Below are 19,562 nucleotides of genomic sequence, written 5' to 3'. Positions count from 1 at the left end.
CAAACGACTACAACATAAACAGGTCAGTATCAGTGCTATGTACTGTTACTGTGTTTACAAAATGCACTTTTCATTATTGGTAGATAACATTACAATATACATATATCAAAGACTGTACATATCTATAAAACAATAAACGTGTTATGTGGTACTTATAATAAGCGGGTTTCAATAGGTAAAAATTCATAGTACATGCATAATAAATGAAAAATGTCAGCATCAAACTGAAAGTGTAAAAGAAATGATTGTTGAAATTCTGTCACTTGTTACATTATTTTTTTAAAAATCATTGTTTGCTTTTATAAAATGAAATATTTTTAAATTCATATTTTTGAAAAGACAGCCTATTTGTTTATGAAATCTAAAAACAATAAAATTCATGTGAAAGGTATTTCCTACATAATGAGCTTATCAACAATAGTAGTGAAATCTATGTGCAGTACACTGCGGAAGTTAGACTTGATATTTCAACATTTGAAAATTAGAGTAATATTAATGATTGTGTTTTATGTTGGATACTGTAAAGAATTTAAAATAATAATAGCTTGATCACATGGTATAATCATACATGTTTTATTATTGTTTTAATGTTTTGTGGAATGATTACTTTATAAAACTTTAATGTTCAGACTATAACAAGTCAGTCACAACAAACAGTTCAACTGTGCTTAAATAAAGAGGTCCAGACCCAGATCTCAGCTCCAATCCTGAAAGGTAATGGCCACTTTTTAGTTCTTTTCTCTATTACACATCTCTTTTATCTAAAATTGGCATGAATTCCACAAACTGTGCCAGATATTTTCTTCTTATAAGGATATTCAAGGCCAAAAAAATGTGCAGTTTTAAACACTTAGATAAAAAAATAATTTTATATGGCTTTGTAAAATTTTTATGTGAATAAATTTTTTTCATAATGAAATGAAAAAGAAGGAAATTGTGTCTATAAATGTCTGCTAGGTGTGATCCTGATATTGATATGGGAGTCAGAAAATGAAAATGACACCTCAGAGTGGAATAATTCAGCAGTCGAGGAGCACCAGTAAACAAAATTTATATTGCAGTTACTAACAAACAGTCAGTACTTGATAGTTTATATCAGAAACATGCTAGCACAAGAATTTAAGCTGATATTTAGCTATAAAAATGATTTATGGTTTTAACTATGATTTTAGTCTCGATATTTGTCTCTAGGAATTCTCAGAAAGATGAACTGGGCACAAATCCCTTCCTGGAAAGAAAATTTATCATTCACGAAAAGAAGTTGGAGGAGCTGCTGAGTGTCTGCAGGCAGTGTAGCAACCCCTCTATCACAACTATAGATGAGTGTCACATAGAAGTCAAATTTATAACCATATGCCAAGACGGCTCCTGTGGCCATCATTACTCCTGGACATCACAGCCACACTCTTTTAGGCTTCCTAAATGTTCAACCTTTGACAAGTACACAAACACACATGTGTCTCAAATTGTCCACTTGGTTTATTGGAATCCATAACTGTGCAAGAATTAAGAAAATTATGACAAAATACATTGTTGAAACTGTTTTAAATGCTTACAGAGCAATCAAATGAAAAATTCACATGCAGTGGAACTTGAGGAAATAAAAAGATTAAGCCACATGTCTGTATATTATGTGAAAGAAAGAAATCAGTTCTCACACAGTTTTCCTTGCATTATTATTAGTTTGTAAGAAAATAAAGAATGAAAGGTAAATTCAGCACCAAGTATTTCAGAAATGATGTTTGTAAAATAAAAATGCCATATGCATGCAAGATTTGTTTTGGACATAAAGATAAAGTGTGTCCCATACCTGAGTTTGAACAAATAAAAGAAATTAATGTTAACAAAGGGAAGATTTTATTTTACAATTCATGTCAGATACATGAAAGTATTTTATGCATATGATATGAAGTGTGTCCTATAACTGGATTTGGATAAATGTAACAATTTTCATGATGTATAGGGAACATTTTCACTTTTAAGCTTTTACTCTACATTTTTTTATGCTTCAACATTTGTTGTGGCCATTCCTCACAATGCTCACAAATGCACCAGTCTGAAACTGTGATAAATGAATCTATGTAAATGCACATTTAAACAACAAACATATAAGTTAAAAGCACAGGAATAATAACATATAAAGCAAACGTCTCTGCTTGAATTCTATCCATCGTTGTTATAAAGTAAGTCATTAGTGTAATTATTCAAACTATATCCCCCAAAAAAGGCTGCAAATAGTATTATATTAAAGTCTGTTTAAAATATTTAAATACAGATATTTCAAACTATTAATTTTTAAACTATCCTTAGGAAAGTTCACTTAAAACCCAAATTATCATATACAATGTGAATATTCCGGTGTGTGTGAGGAAATAATTAGCATACCAAATGTAATTTTATTTTTTTAAATACACTACGAAGTGAATTCGTCAACAACAATGCCCAGTGTAAAGAGTTTGAGTGCATTATGTTTATTTAAAGTGCTTGAAGGTAAAGCATGCGTTCACTTTCTGTTCCCGTGCACACAGTATGACTTACTTCTATAGTCCTACCAGAGATCTGTCCCTACAGATCTCTGGTCCTACGTACCTGCTTTGTGCTTCGACTGCTGCAACATTTTCCTCGTCCTCCGAGGATGTTCAGTCGATTGTGAGCTGATGCAAGTGGTTCAAATTGGTAAAATTGAACATTATTCATGGCCATCTCGATAGTTAATGACTTTGGAGATCACAAATCCAACTAAGAGACACCACCGATCACTATCCTAGCAATGACCACAGACACTTCCTGTCGTTTGTGACGTCACAAAAGACTCGTCTGCTTGATTCATCTCGGGAAGATATCGTGGCTACTCGGCGGAAGGACACAAGGGTCGATTTCACTGGATTTTTTCGATTTTTATGAACATCGGCAACCGACATAGTGCTAATAAGTGGTAATTAAGTGAGAAACGAATCCTTTATTTCTCCTGTATTGCTCTCGTGCTCTGTAATTGTAACTAAATATAGTTTTGATACGTTTGACCGTCGCCACAGCCTTATCACTACCCTTTAGTATCCCTTTAAGAACCACTAATGAGCGAAGACCACATCAAAGACGAAATGAAGGATATAAATAACAACTGTGATCACATGTAGATAAAATAATGAAGAAGTCTAAATGCCCCCACGAAAGAAAACAGAGCACTACCCCACACCCAAGTAAGAGATAATGAACGATGTTAGTAAGGGACATAATGAAAAATAAACACCAACACACGTAGGCACAGTACTGTCAGAGTTCTCCCCCTTGAGGACTTCAGGCCTAATGTTAGATCTAAAACACTGTATTCTGTTTACACAAACACGCCACACAAAGAAGGGCAGGGGGACGAAGTCAAAGGATAGAAGAAACGAAGGGGTTGTTGAGAATTAGAAAAGACGTGAAGCCACACACACAGGGGCGTAAAGAGGCGAAGAACAGGCGGAGGAATAAAAAAAACAGACGTAGAAGAACAGGAGTGACTACAACAAGGACGAGATCAATGACAATAATAAAGTCAATGTCAATGTCAAGTCTGTGGAGAAAACAAAAAGAAAATCTGTCACTAGGTGGCTTCAACATGATGAAGTTGTTCCCCCTAAACCCCCTCACAGACCCACCTATAGCCGCGATTAGGCAATCGCATCATTAAATCAACAGATACGGTATACTCCAACACAGTCTTATTCTTAGACTAGTAGATAATGTTTTAAATCTAGCACAGAGCAAGCACAGACTCACACACACGTATATGTGCAGCCTCTCGCCAGGTAATCAAGGCATCACGTACAAGAAAAATATTGCAAAACCGCCAAAACATCACGCGGCTTGTGAATGTCCGGGGGTCAACCGCTCGCACTAACAGCACCGGAAGCTCACTCTCACATTGACCATAGTGGTCACTATCTGACTTCTGAATTGTGTTCTACGCACCAGCCCCACAGATTTCCACTAGCTCCGGTGATCACTCCAGGCTGCTGTGCTAACATGCGGCACCTTGCCTAGGCGGTCTCTCACAACCTTCAAAGATAAACGTCTTCATTCAGAGTCTCATGAAGAATGAGCTGAGGGACGAAACGCTCTGGGGTTTGCTATGTTGTTGCTATTGATGCTACTAATGAAAGTGTATTGTGCCATAGTTCTTTTTGTGGGATGAGGCAGCTATCAAGTTTTAGTGCCAGTCTATATTTGTCTAATAAATGTTTTAGTTCTTCCCTTTCTAGTTTGTTTTCATTACATTCAAGCAGCACATGTGGGGTACTTAGTCTAACTCACGCGCATGAATGAGAATGGTGCTTGTATCTTGTTAGATACTCACCATTAAGCCTCATTCTGGCTATTTTGATTTGTTCAGACCAATTGGACTTTAAGAATTTCAGAGTGGGACTAGGCTGGTCATGTGTCAGTCTCCTAGTACCCTCATCTTCGTTTTTATATTCCTCTTGCCATCTTATTTTTATTGATGGTTTTATGGCCATTCTTCTCTCTGTTGGGTTTGTTTCTCGATGAATGCCATTTCCGGTTAAATATCACCGTGGTTAGAGCGTAACCTCGCCTCTCTAGTGGCTATAGCTTAGCAGAAATGTGTGGTTTGCTGAGAGGAATAATTGTAAAAAGCGTATTAATCAGAATCTGGATATCACATGTTAAGACGCGGAATGAATAGTAAACGGTTTATCATGTACGAAGCACCAACAGTTATTGCTACCATATATTCCGATGTTACAAATCGGATTGATACAGTTGGGTGTTTTGTGCACAGATATTCACGTTATGACTGTAATAGATAGCTCAAATAGTGTCAGATATATTCACATATCTGAGATACATAAAACACGTAAAATCCATTTTGTTCAAAATGATGTAGTTCATGAATAATGTTCAGGTGTTTGGTCAAAGAATGCTGTTTAAGCTGCACGATGGAGACTTTATATTTGACCCTCCAGTTTTCACAGGAGTGATTGTGAGTTTTTCTTTCTCTCCCTTCCTCACTCTTTTTTTTAATAAATCAGATTTAGCACTGTATGCAAACGTATTGCAGTAAAAATGGTTTCCTATTCTCTCACTATGTGCGAGAGAGAGACTGAGGGGGGAAGATTGACTGAGCGATCAATTTATCCGAGACACATTGCCCAGAAGGAGATCGCAAAATAATGAAAACAGCCAACAGTATAATAACAAATAAAGACATTCTACAATGACTGACTAGGGAAGTAAAAGCTTAGTTATCACACATAAATAACCTGACCACATATTCAAGCAAAAATAGATATTAATATCTGCACATAGAAGACTATTTCTAATTTTCTAATTCAATGCATAAGATAGAAAAAAAAAATAAGTTGCGTAAGGTCTGATGCTTTTGTTGTTTGCAAAGCATGACAGGATAGTAGCATGGATAGCTGCGCGCAGGTTTCACCTGTTTACAAAGACACACCTCTTTCTGGAATATCAGCTGTGCCATAAACTGAAAAACCTCGACTTTGAGCTGCGGTTCAGGGATTCCGGTAATTGTTGACACTGGCTGTGTTTGGTGTGGTTTAGTACAGTTTAGTGTACTTTAATAAGGCATGGATATGCTCAGTGGACTGATGTGCGTCTGTGGTTGTGGAGATGCATGAATACAATTCAGAGCGTGACGTAAAGACCACGTGATTTATTGCGATGAATTTCTTGGTGCAGATTGCGACAGGCGGACCCATCATGTACTGCAGGTGTTCGCAAACAACCTGCTGGGTAGCGTGGCTGGAATGTACCTGTTCCGTGAGCACCTCCGGAACTCCTCCGGCTCGAAAGTTTTTGGGTGCTGGCTACATGTGCAACGATTCCGACAGACGCGCAACTTGACCAAACGACGCGAGATATTCCACGAGATCCAGCAGTGCTATCTCCTAGCTACGGCGTTTCACAAGCTGTCCAACAGGCTGTGCAGAGTAGTGGCCGTGGGTAAGCAAAATAATGATCGTTCATGCCAATTGATCGTCAATCACCGTGCTCCTATGTTAGCTTGGCCACGTACAATCATCTTTTGCTATTACCATTTGATCTCAATCCAAATGTCTGAATATTCATTTATGTGATTTTGTGGATTTTTATTTGTTGTCCTTATCCTCCTTGCGATTTTTTTGTGTCTAACTTAAAGAGCTCCTGTCTTTTCCTGTGGTGCCGCATTCTGAAACGGAGCTGTCAGCGCGACTTACGACTGATCACTATGTGCCCTCATGCGAAGTCGACCTCTCGTCACCTAAGGCCTTGGGACTGGTGCATCGAGTGCTTCTGGAAGCCTTGCGCGCTTACTGGGCTCCTTGTTACGTCATGCATGTGCTCTCCACCCAGCCCTTTTCAATATTAAAGGTAAGATGTGAAGATTTAGGCATTGATACGATGCATATAGAATCTAAGTTACATTTTCTTTTAAATCATTACTTCTTTTTTTATAGACTCAAAACGAATTTGACAATAATTTTTTCATTTCCTTTACTGAGTTTCTGCCCAGTCCGGTGTACTGCAGAAACATCATCAGGGTGAAGGAATGCTCCGCGTTCGGTGAAAATGTTTACCAATTTCTCTTCAATATTCTCATCTGGAAAGTCACTAACATATGCTATTCTGATTGATTTACGACAAAACTATGCATCTACTTATCCTGCTGGTACCTGAGTTGTAGGACACCACTTTTCACTCGCTGCTCCATAGTTTACCGTAGCTGGCTGTCTCGCTGAGTAGCATCTGTAGCGTGCAGCTGGAAGTGACTAAGATAGCAACTGAAATGGCTGTCACGTGTGATGGGGGTATTAGCCGCAGGAAAATATTTTCACGGGCACCTAAAGTAACTTGGTTAAAACGTGTCAAAATATTATCGTGTATGTCGGCTGCATTTGATCTCTTTTCCTCATCAACACTGTAATGTTCAAAATCCTGCTTTTCAGCGTTATCGTCATTGTTTTGTTTTGGTTTTTTTTTAAGGGGGGGGGGGCTTTTAAGTAGATGCAGGTGGAAAGTATAGATGGCATGTGTTTTTACTAGTTGTTCGATTATTGCTCTGTTTACTGCCTCCTTTACCAGACGACATAGTAACGCACTATAAGTTGATGTCCCCACAGTGTGCTGACTATAGTCGAGTAAACCAGGTAAGTAGCCTGGGATAATGATTGAAAATGTTCTCAATACAATTTAAAATTTAAATACAATTTAGATAGACAAATTTTACAGCACTGTGTTTTTGAAAGTAATTTCAACACTCTGTTGTATGTTAAAATAACAATTAATAGGTAAAGACTAAGAATACTTTAGAGCCCGATCAGCAAAGAAACCAAACAGTGACATTGTACTCAGCTTAGGTAACAATACTGGGATTGTCACAGCATGACATAATATCTCACACATGAGGGCACTTTTTAAAATTTGTATTGTATGCCAAACCAGCAACCGATGTTATATCGCGGCAGAGCAGCTGACCCGAGACGAGATCTGAACCCAGAAAGTCAACCCTTACGAATGATAGGTGCTCTAGATGTTGTGCCGTTGGAAATCCACGACGTGTTCACACAAGAACAAAAAAAGAAACAGTGAAATCCCAAAATGCACATACAGAGGGAGAGAGAGAAGAGAAAGAAAGACAAATAAAGGACAAAAGTGTTGCAGTATTTCTACAGGGCTCAGAGAAATGAAATGCGGAACTCGAGGCCCGGGACTGGGAAACATGGTTTATTTCCAGTTGCAGGTTGACGAATAACGCAAACAACCATTGTCATTGGGGTAAGAAGGATGATGTGAAGTGTGCTGTAGATAGACGTTAAGTGTACTATAAATATCAACGCTGCTTTTCAGGAACTGTTTAGGGTTCCAAAAGGGACAGATCTGAAGATGCTGATTAGAAGATGTACCCTTTTCAAAGTCTCGGGTGACCTAGGTTCATCTCCAAAAGATAATGCCCTTTCCGGTAAAGACGACTTGAACATGCCATCTTCTTCATCGATGTTGTTGACATTATCTTCCTCTTCCACGCATATCACCCATAGTACCCAGGAAACCACGTTGACGTACCTACCATATCTGCAATCTTCAACCGAACCATCGAGAATTTTGGCGCTAGCAACCAGACATCAACTGCATCTTGAAAATACAGGTAGACATAATTTAATTTCACCTCAGTCTTAAATGGCTTGTTAAATAAAAATTTTATTTCCCCAAATCTGGATTAATGCAATACTTGCTTTCCGTTCAACATGCACAGGAGATCAAGAAAAGAGACGACATGACACGTTTACTGTGTGAAGGCCAAAGCCAATTGGAGAGCTGGTGCTATATATATATTAACATGGCGTATCTCTGTACAAACGTGACGTAACGACTTTGACCTCCAGTACATCCCACTAGTCCTTTGAGAAATGTCATGGATACACTGTGTGATAATGGAGAGCGTCCACACATTTTAATGTTCTACCTAAATATCTCATGCTAGATATGATTTATGTGGCACGAATAAAGTATGTGACGCTTTTATTTGGGGTTTACAACTTTCGTCATGATTTCCTTGATGTATTTATTGTTTCTTGCATTGCATTTTATGGCCTGGTTATTGGCTAGCATAGATACTGCTCCTTAATTTTAACTAAACACACGTCTTCTCTGGCATATTAGAACTTTATTCTTTGGATTTCAAGTTTAAAAACATATGACCCAGTTCGTTTTTTCGCTGTTTAGGAAAGGAAAAGTTGGGCAAAGCTGAAAGCTCTGTTTTACGTTTTGGCTTTTATGGCCGGTTCTGCATCGTGAACGCTCTGTGTTGCGTTTCCTAGCTTTGCTCATGATTCAGTTAGAAAACCCTTATAAGCCTCGCATGTCTTAATTTTTTGTCACAGGTTTCATTGTGCCAGAACTTCCAAGTAGAGAAAAAACGCAAGGACGAGACACTCTGTTTCAGGACGACACCAATGATGGGGAACTAACAGAGATGTGTGTTGAAGAAAGGCTGCTGGACACAGAATGTTATTGCGACAATTCTGAACGAGAAAGTAAGTGGGAGACTTGCAGTGAAATAGGTTTAGCAGATTGATATCAGAAGGCCAATATGTTGGGCTGTTAAATACTTTTAATGTAAAATAAAAGAAACGTACATGGTTAAAGTAGCACGCGATTCGCAAAGATTATATAAAAGACTGTTGACAATTAAAATTTAATCTATTGTATTAGCAAAATAAAGTGTTTATCGATGGCAGCGCAAAAAGTGTCCTATATAATTAAATTAAAAAATGCTCGGAAAAACTGTGGCGAATCAACTTCGTCTACAGGTAGACGACACGAAGAGAAACAGGAGGCCAAGGTGTCAGACGAGATGGAAGATGAAGACGACAGTAAGGTCAGGTTGAACCTGACGAGACTGGCCCTGAAAGAGATGGCCATCAAGCCCGAACCCATGCTTTACCTCAACCAGCTGCTGCGGCATTACCTCTTCGGCTATCGACACCTGAACCAAGAGGAGCCAGTGACTGACAGGTATGCACATCTTTGTGCTTTCAGTGAGGACGCAATTACATAATTTGTTAGTACTATTTACTGTCAGGTTTTACTTGTATTTCACATTAAAGTGACAATTTAACCTGCTACCTCCTTCAAAAGCAAGTTAAATGCTTATCTTTTTGTTGACACAAAGCAAGTGTTTGTTTCGGAAGGCATCACGTTCTAGAAAGAAAGGAACTTTGTGCAGGCGAACCCTGTGCCTGCTGGCTTGCGACGACTTGGCCGGCAGTCCGTTCCGTTCTTACCTGCGTGGTCAGGCCCAGCAGCTGTATTTGAGCTACTTTGACTTCTGGTCAGCTATGCGCCGGTATCAGCAGGTCATCCACTGTTTGCTTTCCGCTATTTTGGACAGGCAAACGTTTTTGTTTTATGTATATTAATCATTTGTATTTTTTTTTGCTGTTATTTTTTGTATACTTTAGTTAAATCCTTCAGTAATAATGAACGTGGAATTTGTACAGCTCATAATCACGATCGCGAAAGAGTATTCCGTCAACGTTTGACAAGTAAGAAATATTATGTACACATCACAAAGGCTGAAAGGATAAACAGTTACACAGACAAGTAATAAAAGACAAATAGAGGGCAGAAAGATGAAATCAGGGAACAAACAGTAATATTGGAGAGGATGAGAAATCTGAGAAGGAAAATGAACAGGCGGACTTCGACTGACTATTAACAGGTATCGGCACACAAGCCTTGCCGCTGGTGGAAAGTTGGCAATCCTTTTCAATTTAAAGTACTTTATGGAATATCAGGGGAAAAAAATTACTCAAACCAAAATAAAAACCAACGGTTTGTCATTTGTTCAGAATATTCTTTGTTTTGTGTGGCTAGAAGAATAATGTATATTTTGTGAGGATAAACAGTACCCCCCCCCCACGAAAATTGGCAAGACTCGCGGTAGTCATTTTTACAGTGTCTGTACCTGCTTCAGTATCACCCCCAGTTTACATTTATACAACCTTGACAAAATGTTGCAGTTTATTAAGATGACACTTTCTACGTCGGAACTGCTTAAGACATAAGAAATGAGCATGAAACAATTATCACACTTTTGAAGAAAATTGCTTTAGAGAATCAGAAATACATTTGGATTTCAAAGCCTGATAAAGACAAAGTAGAAAATATATTTGTATTTGCATGGGACTTATCAATCTCTCCAGCATCCAACAGCGGTCGTATATGTAGAGCACAGCAAACAACATTACCTTCCCCCAAAGTATCAAAATTACAAAACTAACTATGCATTTTAAAGCTTACTATGTTCCAGTGTAGGACCTTAGTTGTGGTAGCATTTTGGTTTTGTACATTTATCATTTTTCAAAAATAGTTGTAGTTTTTGAGAAAATGAAACCAAAAAATGGTACCCATTTTAACATTTTAACCAAAAGTAAAGGCGGGGGGGGGGGGGAGTATTACCCACATAAATCTTTGGAGTATTACCTTATTTTTTATCTAAAATTGCGTTTGTGTGTGTTTGCTATTTCTCTCATCACCATCACGTAAAAGTTGGGGTTGATAAAGAAGACGCGTCCCGAGCAAATATTAAATACACTTGTCATTTTGACCACTGCCCTCTCCTTTACTACATGTTAAAGTATTGAATATAAATTAGCAAAAGATTAACAAGTACATGTGTTTCAAACTGGAACCTAATCTGTCCCGTAGATTAGAAATTACGTGTTTTTGTTACCCCTAAAAAGTTTATTTTTCCACCCAAACAAATTGATGATTTTGTGACATTTGAAGCTGCATATCTCACAAAAGAGACGTTCAAAGTTTGTAGAAAACGTTAGGACAGCAATATATAATGACTACTTTTAAAAATATGTTTTAGATGTATTTAGTAAATTAGTATTTGAAATGTAGTACTTGGAATATGGTGTCCTCATGCACAGTGAGCAAATGGGAAACTCTTTTTTTACGGTGTTCTATTACAATTTCAAGTAATGACAGTTATATTGAATAGATAAAGAGTAATGCTCATGGGTTAGATGTATTTTTATGGCTCATAAATTATATGAGTGACATAGTATATATCCTCTCTCGCAGCTTTCTTTATTTCGTGATAAAGAGCCTTTTATTTAGACAGGTTAAGACATCACCGCATTAAATGCTCTTATATTTTATGTGACTTTGCAGTTGCATGACCTTAACCAAATGGAGGAAATTATGCATTCCAAGAGCTGCTCCATGATCGCCGACGCGCATAGACAACATATCCATTATATGGTAAACAGATTTCTGATAGACAGTGGTGTTGATGCCAACATCTTAGGCTGTAAGATTCGGCTGAGTCTTCTGGAGGACATCAGAAAAGCCAGATGGTCACCACTCATCAACTCAACATTGGACGTCGTGTCCAATGTAAGTCACAAGGCAACTAGTCACTGGACTTTCAAGTCCACTTTGCATAGAAGTAAGCAGATTTTCATTATAAAATTGCCTACATTATATCTGTTTATTCTGTTTATTCTGTATAACTTAGGTTTAATTAATTATTATTTTTATGCTTTTTACTAAGGCAAAGGTTTGCTTCTGTAATACGTTCGATTTATTTGACTGAGACTAGAGGAAAAGTTCTTACCAACAAAGCTTTCTTTACGGTCGTCTGTGTGGCAGGTACTCAGTATCCCCATGACGCAGTTCATCCTTTACGACAGACAAGATTTTCGAAAGCACGCGGTCAGTTACTGAGTGCACATCTAGTTAAGCTTAAGATCTGATTTCTTTACCCTGCTATGTTTAGACATATTTTGCTCACATGTTTCTTGTTCATTAATATCATTATACACATTACAGTTTTCCTGTTCTTGAAACTATAAAACTTCACACATTCACACGTTATACAGTTAATACCCCAACCAATAGAGAAAATGATCGATATTTTTACCGTCATCCACTAAGGCTATGATGGGTGAAATATTAAAATTTTTTTATAACAGATGGATTCAAGCAACCCTTTGCCTAACTTAGAACAGGATTCACAAGCTGAGAACATAATGGCATCGGTAAGTTATCTGGGAGAGCTAACGATTTCAATCACTTGGGTTTCTGTCGAGCGTATACGCAAGTTTAAGTTTTTTTAGGTCGCCTACACAATTATTTATTATCCCTATCTTAAGTTTTACCTTTCTAGTTTGCTATCAAAAGTTACTTAGCTGAAACTCCTGTGAAAAACTTTTCTGTCTTTTACTAATTTTTTGCGTTTTTTTACTGCAATTTTAAGAATGCTTAACATTTGTAGCATATGTAATTAAATTTTTTTTTCCTTTTCACGTTAGCTGTAGCTTCTTCGTTTTTGTAACTTGAGAACTCTCCTCAAGTGGTCTTAATCTTCCTCTCACTAAAACTTTATTCATCAACGTATCGTTTAGATCTACTGCAATACTGTAAAAACTCATAATCTAAAACTACTTTTTTGAACATATCAACTAGTATACTCAGACACGTTTGACCAATACCTTGTGAAAAATATAGAGATAGTTTAGACAAGTCAAACGTATTTACTTTTAAATATGATTGGCATATTTTTAAAATGCTAAGATAAAGACAAAGCTTCAAACTGTTAGCGATAGCAGAACTTGTCAAAATCTCTTATCTGATTGCTGTAAGTGCAAATCATGATCTTTTACAATTTTATTATTTCACTAAAATGGTAAAGTATTATTCAGTTTATTTTCAAAGCTTATCTGTCTTTAGGACCTTCCAATGCAGATACCTTCAGCTTCATTGCGAACATTTGCTGATCGTCGCTGTCTCTCCGATCCCTGGAGAGAGGATCCCAAACACGATCCAGATGGAGACATGGAATGTCTGCGACCCACGGATCCTCGTGGCACCAAGTATAACGGCGTTGTGGGTGTCCTGGGCGAACAGCATCGCTTGCTGGCCTTTCAGTTTCTTATCGTCCTGCGAGAAGGTACTGTTGATGAGCAATGATTTTTACTTAAGTAAGCAGAACGACTGGTAAAGGTGGTTCAACATTTTTATCTTACTTTAAGTTCTGTTTCCTGATTATATGATGCGAAGGACGCGTCTTCTGTTTCCTCAAGAGGTAAATATTTAAGGTTGATTTATGTGTCGGAGACGTAGTATACCAGACTTACTGCTATAATAATAAATATATACAGTCTTCATTTTAGAACGCTTCCATCAAAGATAATAGGATATTTTTTGCATACTATGTGTTCACGTGTCACGAGCAATGAACTTTAAACTAAAGAATGCGGAACGAGAAGTAAAAAACTAAATGACTAAACTATTGACTTTAAGAAAATAATTTTGTAGGAAGGCCCAAAAGTTTCAACTGATTGTTAAAGTATTTTATCAGGTTGCACATGACACCTTCTCAAGAGACCAGATTATTTCTTGTACTTTTCCTCATTGCCCACAGAACATTTGTCGCTCACTAGAATATGTGATACTTGTACGGCAGATCTGCCAGACGCACAGGTCTGTGATGTGGCTTCTTTGGCAAGAATTGTGGGGTCTGACTATGGTAGCCTGCACATTCCTTTCTCGGCTCCTGTCACTCACAGTATGTATTGCACACTTTCCTTTTGCAATACATTATTTAAATTGCTTTACAAATTCTATTACATAAGAAATTGATACTACAGCATATACTATATGTATAAATGTGTGTATGGGTGATTGCTGTAAAATGTATTTCTTCCCATTCATAAGACACAACGATAAAACTAAAGATAACATTTTAAAACATTATCGCAAGAAATGCTTATGAGAATAGCTAAGTCGTAATGACGATTTTAACACTTTGGGTACGAGTAAAGGGCAGGTGATGACTTTGATTCAAATGAACATAAAATTTGTAACAACTGAATGCTTTATGAGAGAGAATTGGAACCTAGATCCAGCTTACAGGTGACAGACATGAGGACAGTGGATTGGAGACTGCAGAAATTTTATCTTTGACTAGGATTTTTGGCCAGTCTTCGACCAAAACAGCGAATGTCCAGGGCGACGTTACTAAAACCATCGCCTTTGATGGAAGATTTCCTTTCCCCTGTAATCAATAGGTTGGGGCCTATGCATACTTTAACAATGAACGATCTCTTGGAATATAGAAGAAAAAGAAGTGAACTGGTGCTTAAACTTCCAAGAACCCCAAGGTACTCTGCTTGTCTTGATCTTAGTTAAGCCCATTTTCCCCTCTGTCATTCTTCCTGTTTCTTTTCTGTTTGCTTTTGCAATATAGTATCTGTTTCTCACTATAAATTGCTTTAAATGAGATTATTATATAATGTATGTGGTGTATAGCGCATTATAGGTATTTATCCCTGAATGCATGAAGAATAAGTATTATTGATGGCTAAATCGTATATTTTGTTCTTAATTCTTTATTTATGTATCTTGCCCCTCTCTGTCACACAAAAACACTGATTTTTTGTGTGTTCATTTTTTAGAAAATTTTTGGACATCTTAGCACACGAGACGCAGTTCAACGTTTTCAAGAAGTATTTAGAGCTGAAGGGTCAGTTGAAAGCAGTCTCTTTTGTCGAGGATGTGCAGGACGCCTTGCGGCTCCTGGATCAAGCAGAGCAGGAGTCAATGGTCGCCGGCATCATAGAACAGTATTTCGGGGATGGTGGTAATGATTGTGTGTGCTATAAAACTGCTTCTTGAATGTCTCCCGATCCATTAACGTGTTGCTTATGGTCATTTCTATTTACGATTGATCAATTCTTGGAATTCTTGTAGTGAATTCTTGGCACCTTTCAAACGTTTCTACCGAATGGACTAATATTATATTTTTAATTGTTATCACTTATTAATGAAACTATTATGAAAGGAGAATGCTTAACGATGGATCTGTGCTACCATCTGTTCTGAACACTAGGTATTATATCTATTATTTTAGTCAGTAGACTTTAGATGTTTGTCATTAAAGAATCTTTAGGAACTATCCTTCGATGAACATTTGTACTAAGTTACTGCATACACTGAACTATTTAAAACCACCTTAACAAAGTTTTCATTTAACATTAAGAAAACACTCTCTAAGCCTTCATGTAGACATTTACGAGAATCTTAGCCATTAAATGATGATCTGCAACATTTATTGTCGCTAATGTTTTATCCCGTGTCTGAGTGTATAAAAAGAACGTAGCCCCTCAATTTGTCAAGTAAAATGTAAACTGTGCTTCCAAAATGTCTTTGAGAAACGTATCTTGCTGTATTTTATACGCAGAGAGGATTTTGAACATTCAAGAAAACCAGTCTATAGCAGTTATCATTGTTGAAAGTCCAAACCTGGAAAACCTATGTTCAGCTCAGTTAGCCTTGGAAAAACAGATCGAAGAAATATGGTGAGTTGTCAAACGCCGTCACTGTAATACCGACGGAGAAGCTAAAGACAGGAAATGAAGAAAGCTCTAGTGTATTTTAAAGTTTTTATTTTGCATTATTTCGCACAAAGAATTCATGACATTCGATCCTATTAGTGACAAGCGCTTTAGGAATTGCGACTGGCACACTCACAACCATGTTTATTAAATACTGTAATAAACATAGTTTAATATATATAAAAGATATCTTGTTACGTTAGTCAATATCTTTTGTGTTTGTGCAGCTCTTCATCATGTAATAACCTGTACCATATTTGAAACTAACTTAAATTAAACAAATGTACAGAAGTCAGTAAACCCTATCAATATATTTATTCTTGTGATGTGAATACGGCGCAGAAAGGTTGCTAGGGCGTTGTTTGTACTTAATCTGAAAATGCAGTTGATGACACAAAGCGATAGTGATTTATAGCCTTTATTCAGGCAAAACGGGACAAAGGCATTGGCTTTGAGCAAGATACACCCAAAATGATAAAAGATTATATGCAAATAGTTACAAAGAAGTATATTTTAATAGAAAGGGTACCGCAGGGTTTCTTAATAACAAGAAAGTAGACAAGTAGAAGAGGTAGTTCTATCTTTTTAGTGCGAAATTCTTGAAATTAGGATAAGCAACAAAGTATGTATCTTAAAATCAATAACACTCATACCATTATACAACATTCCGAGAGAATAAGCCAAATTTGTTTATAGTTAATTGTTATAGTTTATTGTTAATAGTGTTGCTTATTATTGCTCAATAGGTTTAACAAATACGTTGAAGAGCTAGAACGACATAAAGTAGACCTACCAACTCCCAATGAGGAAACCTACAAAGAAGACTGGCTAGAAAACTTTCTTTTAGAACAAGAGGAAAAAACAAGAATAGAGGCAGAAGAGAATAAAAAGAGATTACAGAAAATAAAGAAACAGGAAGAAAAATTAGAGAAATTAGAGAAACAGAAAGAAAAGAGAAAAGGCAAGACAGAAAAAAGAGAAAAACACACAGAAAAGGGAAAAGTCAAGAAAGACAAAAGGGAAAAGCACGCAGAAAAGATGGACGTAGAAGAAGCTAAAAAAAATCAAGAGACCATTAAAGACTTGGAGAGCACAGATGAAAGCTCAGATAGCTCATATAGCTCAGATAGAGGAGAGGTAGAGAAGGGCGAATGGAAGGAAGAAAAGGAACATTTCAAAGAGAGAAAGAAAAAACCACAAGCTAAGAAGGGAAAAGAAAAGAATCTCCAGGACAAGGAAGACGACAGAGCTAAACGCAAAAGGGACAGAAAGAACGATAAACAAGAGAAACAGGTAGATAAGGACAAAAGAGTCAGAGAGAGAAAAGAACACGAATTTAAAGACCCGAAAGACGAGAATGAAGAGAAAACATCGGTCACTGATACAGAAAGTGAAGAGGAACAGGACTACGAAGCCACATCTTTCAGACAGGAGATGTTAGACAGGGAAAAGCAAACCTTCGAAGATTTTGAACAAAAGAAAATACAGAAGAAGGAGAGGAGGGAACACGATGAAAAAACATCATCGGGGGCAGCTAAACGCAAAAGGGACAGAAAGAACGATAAACAAGAGAAACAGGTAGATAAGGACAAAAGAGTCAGAGAGAGAAAAGAACACGAATTTAAAGACCCGAAAGACGAGAATGAAGAGAAAACATCGGTCACTGATACAGAAAGTGAAGAGGAACAGGACTACGAAGCCACATCTTTCAGACAGGAGATGTTAGACAGGGAAAAGCAAACCTTCGAAGATTTTGAACAAAAGAAAATACAGAAGAAGGAGAGGAGGGAACACGATGAAAAAACATCATCGGGGGCAGCTTCTCTTAACCAAATGACCTCAAAAAGACAGGCTAAAATATCGAAAGAAGAAGATAGAAAAGTCAAAGACGAATATAAGAGTGGGGAAGAAGATGAAGGAACATCATCCGGAACAGATTCTCTGAACGAAATGACCTCGAAAAGACTTACTGAAATATCGAAAGGAGATAAAAAAAAGAAAAAAGAAATCATGGAGGAGAAAAAGAGAGAGTTGAAAAAGAAAAAAAATATACAGGAAAAAGTGGATCGATTGAAAGAGAACGAAAAGGAAGACAAGAAATCAGACATATTATTAAGTGAGACACCCACAGATGCACAAGCTGCCATAAAAGAAAAAATACCTAAAGAAAAAAAAGAAATACCAGAGGAAATAGCATACCAAGCAGAAGAAAGTATCAAAAGCGATATTTTCGAAGATAGTTCACTAACGCCAGAATATTTCGAACATATGGAACAATCTGTTGATTCAGCAGAATCATCAATATCAGTGTATGATAGGTCACAGGGTTTAAAAAGAAAGGCAAAGCCGGTAAGTTTAAAATTTTTTAATTTTGTTTATTGCGACTGTGTAATCTTTATCTTCTTAAGATTGAGTGCGTTTTGTCCACTGTTTCTATGCACTTTGTCCACTTTTTCCACCACTGGTTTGTTCATATAATGGTTGTTAGTGCATTATCAACTATTTTGACAGCACTGCAAGTGTGTACTGCTCCCATCACGCTTGCATATTGTAGATGTCTGTTGCGACCGTGTATACAAGTGATCCATAAGTTGCATATTGACAAAGCCTAATCTGTAGGCACGTACTAAATATTTTTCAACCAGTCATGTAACAAGGAGACCAAAAAGTGGTTTGTTCTGACATGCAAAATCGTTGTGGCACTGTCGTGTCAACATGGTGTTCCACAGATTTAGAAAGTATTTTAGGCTAAGTCTTATATATGGTATAAATCAACGATTTAGCAGAGAAATACATGTATGTATAATTTCATATACGCTATTCGTTTGGCATATAATTGAAAAATCCCCTATGAAAGTGCCAGCCTTAAATGTTGAATAATAAGAATAAATGTTGAAGAATAAGAATAAGAATAATTTATAAAGCGTCTTTACACATGTAGAAACGAGCTCAATGCGCTTCTCGCGGTAGATCGACTACAAACGGACTGTACTATAAACATAAGAGTTTGCAAAGAGATGACACCGTGAGAAACATGAACTAAGTGCATGGGTGAACAAAAATAAAGTATTTGTAAGTGAAATAGCACGCATGATTGTGCAGGATATTTCTTAAAGAGATTGATTTTCGGTGGGATTTGGGACTGGCAGCAAGTGAAGGAGAAAAGTAGCATGGTCTCACTTTTGCTCGAAGACAATGCGAGCCACATGATTCTGAACCCTCTGCAGTTTGTCTAATAGGTGGTCATGGAGATCATCAAGTAGAGAGTTTCAGTAATCTAGTCTGAACGGGTTCTGGGAAAGAGATATGTTTACATCAAAGAAAGTGAAAATAGTAGAGGATGGCACACATTTCAGTTTGTTGGCAGATGTTGTTGTCGTCATTTTCAGTTTATTGATAGACATCCAAACTTTCACAGTGTACTGTGCCGTGTGGTGGTGCAGATCTGAGAAAGAGGTCAGATGCTAGTAACTATGAGCCCTCAGCATGCAAGTTACTCTGCAGATCCTGGTGGCGGATTGTGAAACATGTAGCTGGATGTATACTGCGAGTATAAGAGGATAAATAACAGAGCCGTGAGAAACCCTGTTCTCAAAGAAACAAGCACAAAATGGAGTGCCAGCAATAGGTGCAATCAGACGGCATCGG

The 19,562-nt window shown here is 37.3% G+C and overlaps 1 protein-coding gene across 6 annotated transcripts in view; it reads left to right on the top strand.

The window, feature by feature from the left end:
* Positions 1 to 19,562, top strand: part of LOC112576830 — a 31,337-nt gene that overhangs the window by 2,463 nt on the left and 9,312 nt on the right. For 3 of the 6 annotated variants that reach the window (XR_003101922.1, XM_025259596.1, XM_025259598.1), the window contains exons 3-19: positions 4,907 to 4,984; positions 5,399 to 5,528; positions 5,704 to 5,967; positions 6,164 to 6,375; positions 7,852 to 8,149; positions 8,886 to 9,038; positions 9,315 to 9,519; positions 9,731 to 9,860; positions 11,689 to 11,913; positions 12,169 to 12,231; positions 12,492 to 12,557; positions 13,249 to 13,468; positions 13,985 to 14,086; positions 14,489 to 14,681; positions 14,976 to 15,160; positions 15,761 to 15,878; positions 16,661 to 18,263. Coding sequence is in view for 5 of the 6 variants with exons in the window: in XM_025259596.1 (XP_025115381.1) it covers positions 4,907 to 4,984; positions 5,399 to 5,528; positions 5,704 to 5,967; positions 6,164 to 6,375; positions 7,852 to 8,149; positions 8,886 to 9,038; positions 9,315 to 9,519; positions 9,731 to 9,860; positions 11,689 to 11,913; positions 12,169 to 12,231; positions 12,492 to 12,557; positions 13,249 to 13,468; positions 13,985 to 14,086; positions 14,489 to 14,681; positions 14,976 to 15,160; positions 15,761 to 15,878; positions 16,661 to 18,263 (4,245 nt within the window). In the remaining variant the exon portion in view is untranslated. The remainder of the gene's footprint in view (positions 1 to 4,906; positions 4,985 to 5,398; positions 5,529 to 5,703; positions 5,968 to 6,163; positions 6,376 to 7,851; positions 8,150 to 8,885; positions 9,039 to 9,314; positions 9,520 to 9,730; positions 9,861 to 11,688; positions 11,914 to 12,168; positions 12,232 to 12,491; positions 12,558 to 13,248; positions 13,469 to 13,984; positions 14,087 to 14,488; positions 14,682 to 14,975; positions 15,161 to 15,760; positions 15,879 to 16,660; positions 18,264 to 19,562) is intronic. The other 3 variants (XM_025259600.1, XM_025259599.1, XM_025259601.1) reach the window with 3 other exon arrangements.

This window comes from Pomacea canaliculata, linkage group LG12 (genome assembly GCF_003073045.1).
Source record: "Pomacea canaliculata isolate SZHN2017 linkage group LG12, ASM307304v1, whole genome shotgun sequence".
Lineage (NCBI taxonomy): Eukaryota > Metazoa > Mollusca > Gastropoda > Architaenioglossa > Ampullariidae > Pomacea > Pomacea canaliculata.
The sequence above is the reverse complement of the archived record's forward strand: the minus strand, read 5'-3'. Positions and strand labels throughout refer to the sequence as shown.